The sequence below is a fragment of the Mus caroli genome, chromosome 10 (assembly GCF_900094665.2).
Source record: "Mus caroli chromosome 10, CAROLI_EIJ_v1.1, whole genome shotgun sequence".
NCBI lineage: Eukaryota > Metazoa > Chordata > Mammalia > Rodentia > Muridae > Mus > Mus caroli.
In genome coordinates, this window is record NC_034579.1 from 114,260,668 (window position 1) to 114,269,373 (window position 8,706).

Consider the following 8,706-nt stretch of genomic DNA (forward strand, 5'->3'; position numbering starts at 1 on the left):
TTCTAGGCAGTCCTTGATCCGACCCTGGGCATGGATAGCTAAGTCACTGCCCTACACAGGAATTTACCATTATCTAGGAAGAAGGAAGTTTGTGACCTAAAGAGGAACCAGAGTAGATACTTAGAACTATAGATAGCTGAGTTACACCCATACACAAGTATTTACAATGGCCTAGGGGGAAGGTGGACTATACAATAGTCCAATTAACTATGGCAAGGGCACGAAGCTCTTGCCCCTGGCTTCTAAGATTAAGTGGACCTGAGGTGGAGCTGTTTTTGATCCCAGTTTTTAACACTGAATTTTATCCCATTTGGTTCCTGACAGTTCTTCTGTGTTTGCATTCTTCTGTTTTGTGTAAGAATCCAGTAACCTCTTTGTACCTTGCCGGTGTGTCACCCAACTTCCCTATTTTCTTCTGTATAAAACGTTTGATGCTGATTTGACAAATTATATTCAGATGCAGACTCCCTCACGTCGAGTCTGTCTGTCAATTCCCATCGACTCCTTGCCCACCTGTGACCAAAGACCCGTTCCACACAGACAAGGGACCAAAAGGGTCAGCCGCACAGTACTCCAGGAGTAACTTCAACTTGATACTTTGTAAGGAAGGGGATACTGACAGGACAGCATCACGTGTCTGTGGAAGTTACTCTACTTAAGATTTCCTGCCATGCCTGTGCATGGTGCCTGAGCCTTCGTCTGTATGTGCTCAGACCAGAGGAGGATGTCAGATCCCTTGGAACGGGGAGCTACAGGAATTTGTGGGAATCCTGCTGTGTGTTAATGTTGGTCTCTGAACTCTGGTCTTCATGATTTTGTGACAAGTGCTCTTTACTGCTGAGCCATTGCGCTAGCACTTGTTTCAAATAGTATTTATTGTTAGGTGTTTGCCTTTCTGTTCTCTCTCTGTCTCTCTGTCTCTCTCTGTCTCTGTCTCTCTCTCTCTCTCTCTGTATGTGTATGTGTGTGCATTTTAGAGACAGGGTCTCTCTGTGTAAACCTGGCTTTCCTAGAACTCAGTACATAGTATGTAGACCAGGCCCAGTCTTGAACTCACAGAAATCTGCCTGCCACTGTCTCTTGAGTGTTGAGATTAAAGGCATGGGGCACTGCACCTGGATGGCACCCGATCTTTTGTCTTTGTTTGTTTGTTTCCTTGCTGTGTTTTCTTGAGACAGTCTCTTTCTGTAGGCCAGGCTGGTCTTGAGTTTGTAGCAATCCTCTGCCTACCAAGTATAGGCAGTGGATGATTACAGGCACATGCCATTATGCCTGCTCTTTCATCTCTTGACCTTGCTACTTCTTTTGAATCAAATCCAGAGTCTCGCTCATGCTGTCAAACTCTTTTACACAGCCTTGACTCTCTCTCTAAATTCGTGTCAAGCATTGCTGGTCACGATGGCACTTTGGTATTGGAGCCTTTGCTCTCATTCACAGACAGGGAAACTGAGGTGTTGAGTGTGTGTGTGTGTGTGTGGTCCACGAATCACCTCACAAAACATACAAACACCAATCTCAGTAGGACAGGGATAGTTTATTGAGCAAATGCCCCAGGAATGATCAATCAGGGCCATAGTCCAGATTTGGGAACTGAACTGTGACCAGATAAGATCCTACAGGGCTTTTAAAGCCTGAGATCTACAAACATCTATGCTAAGTCATTCCACCAATCAGGGTTTAGAAATAGGGGGATTTCCTTTCCTTAGGAACCTGTGGTTGTTGTACACTTATCCTGATCCCATTGGTTGGGGTGTTCAACTGTGGCAAGGGACTCAACTTGTCTAACATTCATGTCTTTTGTTTGTTTGTTTGTTTTTAAAGATTTATTTATTTATTTATATGTAAGTACACTGTAGCTGTCTTCAGACACTCTAGAAGAGGGAGTCAGATCTCGTTACGGATGGTTGTGAGCCACCATGTGGTTGCTGGGATTTGAACTCCGGACCTTCAGAAGAGCAGTTGGGTGCTCTTACCCACTGAGCCATCTCACCAGCCCTAACATTCATGTCTTAATTTGCCAACCAGGATGTCAGCTACCCACGTACATGTCTCTTTCTGCCAAGTAGGGTGTTAATTCCCAGGGAGGTCTTGGGAATTTAATCTTTACTTAATCACTACTCAAAATGGAAGTCTTATTACAAAGTTTCTTATATTGGTACAGGAGTCTCTCTTATTTGGGGTCCATCCCAGGGACAGCTTATAAAAGCAAATACCATACAAGCTTATACTAAGGTGCAGGAAGTACTGCTGGGTGGTTGATTGTGGTCTAATCTTATTATGGATACAAAAGCAGTTCTACTGGCTTCTATCGGGATTGGTTCCCAAGGGCACAGAACATAACAGAATATGGAATCAACCTGGGCATGAGAAAGTTTTCTTATCATGGCAGGCTAGCCAGGTGACAGTCACCTAGCTTCAAATTTCACCTAGGCTTTAACACTGAGATTTTCAAGGTCATTTACAACCGAGTTGGAGGACTACAGCGTGAACCCAGTTTGCCTGCGTTAACCTTGTGCTCACAAATCCGATTCTTTCAAATTAATTCAGGCTACTAACCCTGGACTCAAGACGTACCGCTCCGTTCCGATGGACGTCGAGGTCCTGCCTTTTGAGCTTAGCACCACCCAAGGAACCCTCCATTCTCTCGGTGGAAATGGTTATCAAATGCTTGATCACTCAGAATCTATTGTGCTGAAAGTTTCTAGAGTTTGGACAGGCTCAGAAGACAAGGAGTGAATCCTAATCTCGGGTGTATATGGGTTAGCTACTCTGGAGGGATTTGAAAAACTGGGGAACAAGAACACTTCTGTGTCTATACTACTCTCTGGCCCTCACTCCTGCTCTTTGGCAGGCTGGGTACTCTCTAGCCCTCACTTCTGCTTTCTTTGGTAGGCCAGGCACATGTGAGTAGTTGCATTCTACATATGATGAGCCTTAGGCTCAGGAAGGAGAAGTGATATATTTTTTCCTCTAAAACTTTCACAGATAGTGAACAGTGGTATTAGTACTAATCCAATACACCCCGCCCCCCCCATCCCCGGCTCCAAATTCAGCAATTTTTCCTTTGCACTTGGTTAATCTCATCCTTGCCATCTGAACTTTGCTGTTTCCCTGGCAACGGAGTGGAACATGGAGAACCTGGAAACCATGACACTGTCTTCTCTGTGAGTCGCCAAGCTTAGATGAGGTCATCAGTACCTTTGTCTTGTTCTTCATCTTAAGATTAAGGTTGGTGTCTTGGTCACCAAAAGCTGGTTGTTTTTCAATGGGCTTTTAAGCACCCACAGCAAGTGCAATACCATTTCTGGAATGCTCCGGGCATTCTGTTTGTCTTGGTCCCAGGAAGTGGGTATAAAACCAGAAACCCAGAGACAGAACAGTGAGTGGTCTGAAGTCACTTTCTACCTCTGATGTCACAGTTACTGTTATTTGTCACTGAGCTGCTGTGAGGGTAACTATCAGGCAGAGTTGAGGGTCCTTGCCTTTCTACTGGCTTAAAGTGGCAAAGGTCCTTTACCAGCAAAGTTTGTAACCATGGTGAGAGTCAATTTTTTATCTATCGACTGAGGAGTCAGACAGAGCAGATTCTGGGGACACTGAGTGCTAGGCCATTTGAGATTCTGCCAGCAGGTGGCACTTCTTCCCCACTCCGAGCAATTACATGCTAAGAAAAGAAACAATGACTTCTGTTTAACTAGGCTTAAATACTCTTTCCCTGCTGTGTGAGTTGATCACCATACCTGGTTGTATACTGAGACACATCTATGCTCTTCTCCCATGATGAATTTGGAATTGTTTACAATATTCAGCTCATAATAGTAAAGTATGAAAAGGGAGACTATAGATCACAGAAAGGAACATCAGATTTTATTGAGGTCTGTTAGCAAATAGAGGAATAATATAGTTTCGTTGTATCATCTCCATGAATTTACTTTTGAGACAGGGTTTTGCTGTGCATCCCAGAACTCACTAGATTAACAAAGGTACACCTCCGGTTTATGGCTTGTCCTCAGGCCTGTCTCTGGAATCCTGGACCTACAAATGTGGGCCAGCTCCATCCTCAGGTCTTTATATAAGTGGGAAGGGGGAGAAAGATGGGTTTTCCGGGGTTTGAAATAAAAATGGAAGCGCACACCTAGGTCAAGTTTCTATTGTGCTTCCCAGCACGCCAAACGAACATACCGCGTTATTCCTGGCAGCTCGCAAACGTGAAGCAACCCCTCTATTGCTCTGCATCTCTAAGGTTACATAATCACATCCTTCAACCCATCAGCTTCCAGAGGGCCCTCCCACCTGGCATTCATTTTCCGCATCGTTCTAGGCATGGGGGACACAGACGCACGGCTTGTATGGCTTGAGTTACCGAAACAGTTTGTCTTTGGAGACTCCTGCCTCTAAGACAAAGCTTGAAAGTCACAGCAGGCAGTGTTATGGTAATTATAGGATTCTCAACTCGGCAAAATCCCATCGGTTTCAAGTTTCTCTTTAATAGAAAATCAGATTCAAACCGGCCTCCGTTATCAGTGGAGTTTTTATGGGACCTTGTGGCTCAGTAGCTGAAAAGGGGCCCTATTTCTTCCCAGACCCTTGAGTACTTCTCCTTGTCAATCAACACTTTAGTCTTGCTCCGCCCATCGCTGTGTAGGTGAGGACGAAGTTTAGGGGCGGGACCGGGCGGGGCAGGGGGCTCGGGGAACCCGACTCCGGAGCGGGTTCCTGAAGCAAGGTCCCGCTCTGGACGCCCGGACGCGCTGGTGGCAGAGGTGGCAGGCGTGCGGCTTTGTGGCGCGCGCGGGTTCCACTGGGTGTCGTGGAGTCGCAGCCACCCAGGATACTCTGCCTGGCCGCGGGTGTCGCATGGCCAGCCCCGCGCGATCCGGCTTCCCCGGGCGCACGAACAGCCGTCTGGACGCGTTCCTGCGGCGGCACCTGCCTCCGGAGGTTTACGACGCGGTCCGCGCCTACGAACCGTGCATCGTGGTGTCGGACGCCGAGAAGCACACGTTCAAGTACGTGGTACTCAGCGACCGGCTCATCTACCTGACCGAGAACCCGCCCAAGTCCATCCGGCGGGTAGTGGCTTTGCGGGACGTCGTGGCCATTGACCTGGTGAGGATCGCGGGCGGGCAGGCTCCTTCCTAAACTCTCGCATCCCCCTCCGGCGATGGAGAAAGGAGGAACACCTTCCCCATCCCGCCCCGGACTTCCCCATTTCTTGTCAGTGAAAGCAGCTGCGTGGAAAAGCTGGGGTTTGATGTAGAATTTCAAATAAACAAGTTCTCCCGTTCTCCTCCTGTTTACCCTCTGCTCCCAACATTGGGCAACAAGTTTGACAACCTGTCCCGCTATAGTGACAAGCCTCTTGTTCATTAAGCACCTACTCTGTGCGGGTACCGTGCTGCACCTCTTCTGCAGCTTGTGCGGGAGGAACAGGAGACCACACCTGTGCAAGCAAACGCCGCCACGCTTTGTTTACTTTCTTGCCGCTCATGTGTGGTCCACATGTCGGTCCAGAAGTGCGTGAGCGAATAATTTGCGTGATGTGCACAGGATTCGTGCGTCTTTCAGGCTGGCCACTTAATCCAAACGGAGTGGGGAAGCTTCCTGGAAGGAGTGTCATCAGGACTGAGTCTCAAGAGATACAGTCTTGCCCTGGGTTTTAGAGTAGCCACTGTTTCCCTCTCCTCTTGGAATAGATTGGTTTTAAGACGCAGCAGCTGATTGGAGGCACAGCCTCCTCTCCTGTTTCTCCTTTTATTGATTGCCTCCAGGTCTCTTTGTCTGAGCTGCTTTCCAGGTGTTCCTAGCTCCTTTGGGACTTGTGTCTAGCCTTTACTCTCGCTTGCCTAAGTCTGTGTCCCCATGGGAGTAGTTGGCAAGGCTGTTGATGAAGCTGTTTTGCCCACAGAACAGTAACTTGGCTTTAACACATTTATAAGAAAGAAATATAATTAAATAAGTTGGTTTTTTTTTTTTTAAATTCTACTCAGATGTCAGCTGTGGCTAACTTTGTTTCTTTGAAACTTTTATTACACTTTTTATTTTGTGTGCACGTGTATCTTTGTGAGTGTGTGTGTGTCATGGTGAGAATGTGGAGGTCTGAGGAGTTTGTGTAAGTCAGTTCTCTCAGTTTGTGGGTCTTGGAACTTGAACGCAGGTGTTGAGGCTTGGCATTAAGCAAGCAGCTCCCTGAGCTGCTGAGCCAGCTGGCCCGCTCTCTTTTCCTTCCCTTTCCTCTCCTTTCTTTTTTCTTTGAGTAAAAGAAGTAAACCCTTGCCATTATTTCCACTCTTTTGAACTAATTAGAAATAAATTGCCATATAAATAAACTGCAGTGTGTGCACGTGCATCCCAGAATCCTGTGCGGCCTTGCAGTCTGTGCAAATGTGCTAGGAAGCTTTTTGCACCCAGCAATTTTTAGCGTCTTCGGTGTAAATATTTGTTGTTTTGACAAAACTGTGATGATTTTTTGATATTGCTATTCTTCCCCAACAGACACAGTCTGTTGGTGGCTGTATATCCTACTTTAAGGTGTCAGAGAGAGAGCAGCGCAGTAATACATACTCCTTAGGGTCCCAAAACCCAGAATCAGTTCTGTGAAAAGAAATTCTATAACTACTCATGCTTTATGGACTGATTTGCCTTTCAGGAATTCAGGAGAGTTTTTTGTTGTTGAAGAGACTCTGGCCAGCCTGTGTGTGGCAAGCATGGCTCTGGCAGGCTTTGCCCTTCTCCCCCGATTCCCTCTGTCTGACAAAAAAACAACAAAAACAAAACCACCACCACCACCACAACAAAACATTAGATTACATTCCTAAACCCCCAACGCCACTTCCCTATTTGGCCAATTCCTCCTACTGAGGCTGACTACCAAGGTCCAGCTAAATTAAAGTAGCTTTAGCTCACCTAATTAACATGCTCAATTAAAAGGAGATACCTTATCCTAACATGGGGTTCCCTATTTTACCTTATAAACCACCGTTTGCCCTTGGGCCACACCTCTCTCCCCTCTATCCAGAGGCAGTCCTTTGCCCCACTCTGGGACAAATACCCCTTCCCCTTTCCCTTGCCTGTACCCCCCCTTCTTTGGTCTTTCCCCCTCTTCCTCCATCACCTATCTCTGTTCCTTATCCCCACCCTCTGTCCCTCTGGGACAAATCTCTTTTGTGCAGAGAACTTGGTCTTGGGGGTCCTGAGCCAATACTTTTCCATTCAGCTGTGTTTTTTTTTTTGGAGACAAGTTTCTCTGTATAGCCCTGGCTGTACTGGAACTCATGCTGTAGACCAGGCTGGCCTCGAACTCAGAAATCCTGCCTGCCTCTGCCTCCTGAGTGCTGGGACTAAAGGTGTGCACCACCAACACCTATCTGTTGAATATGCAGAAGAATATTAATGCATGATGACTAAATTCAACCTCCTGTTTTGCAAGCAAAATGAAACAACTCCCCCCAAACAAACAAACAACACGAGAAGAATATGTAATATCTATAAATGTTCTGCACAAATATAAGATTTAAATATTGTTACTAGGTTTATGGTCCATCTTGCAAAATGTAGGTTAGCTTTGGAAGGCTCCAAACCCCTGGAATTTGTGACTATGTTATATCACAAGGGAAATTACGAATGCCACTTAATGGACTTAAGTAAAGGAGGCGTGTGAACTGGGCCTGGTGGCCCATGTCTTCACCTCAGCTCTCAAGAGGTAGAGGCAGAGGACATGAGTTTGGGGCCAGCCTGGGAAGACCAGGAAAACGTTAATAAACAGGGGCTGTAGAGATGGCTCATCAATTCAGAGTGCTTAATGTTCTTACAGAGGAACTCAAGTTCAGTTCCCAACACCCACATCCCGTGCTTCACAGCCTCCTGTTAACTCCAGCACCAGGGGACCTGAAACCTGCCTTCCTTGGTACCTACACTCACGTTCACATCCCCTTCCTCCTCCATATACACATAATTAAACCAAATCACTCCTTTAAAAAGTAAATAAGTAAAATTGAATTAATTAGTAGTATCCTGGTAGGCCCAGGGCAAGTAAAATAGGGAGAGGCAGCATGAGAAAGATGGAGCCAGCCATTGTTCGTGTCAAAGGAAGCAAGAGTCTGGAGCAAGAGAAAGGAAAGGAAGGCAGCATCCAGGTGCTGGAGCTGTCAAGGACACAGACTTTCCTAGGGAACCTCTAGTAGCTGGTCTGGCTGAGCTCAGCAACACCCACTCCTGTGTCTGTTTTTGTTCTGCGTTGCTGGGAACTGAGATGCAGGCCTTGTATATCTCAGGCAAGTGCTGGTCCACTGAGCTCCCTCCCACTGATCCCCCAAGGCCAGGCCTCCTGACTGGACTTCTCACCTCCAGAGCCTAAGGAAAGTAAATCCTTGTTGCTCAATGCCAGGGGGGCTGTGGCCGTGTGTTACACCGGCCACACAGCGTTTCCAGTGGGGGAGCTGATGAGATTATTCCGCATGAGAAATAGCGTGCCAAGCACGAATGCCCCGGTCTCCTTCTTTTTTTTTTTTTTTTTTTTTTAAATAAAATTCCGGTTTATTGTTGGACATTGTTTCACACATACATCAAACAGGCCAAAAAAAAATAAACAGCAACTTCATAGACAGAAAGAAAAGGAAAAAAAAATCTTTTTATCTTTGGCCTTTTTAACCATCTCATACAAACCAACTACTTATAGTACAGCTAGGTACATACACAAAAGTTACT

General features: G+C 46.4%; 1 protein-coding gene across 1 annotated transcript in view; it reads left to right on the forward strand.

Moving 5' to 3' along the window:
* The first annotated feature begins 4,664 nt into the window (after positions 1-4,664).
* Positions 4,665-8,706, forward strand: part of C10H12orf56 (chromosome 10 C12orf56 homolog) — a 52,964-nt gene continuing 48,922 nt past the window's right edge. The window contains exon 1 of the mRNA XM_021174785.2: positions 4,665-5,109. Within this exon, the coding sequence (XP_021030444.1) occupies positions 4,858-5,109 (252 nt within the window). The 5' untranslated portion in view covers positions 4,665-4,857. The remainder of the gene's footprint in view (positions 5,110-8,706) is intronic.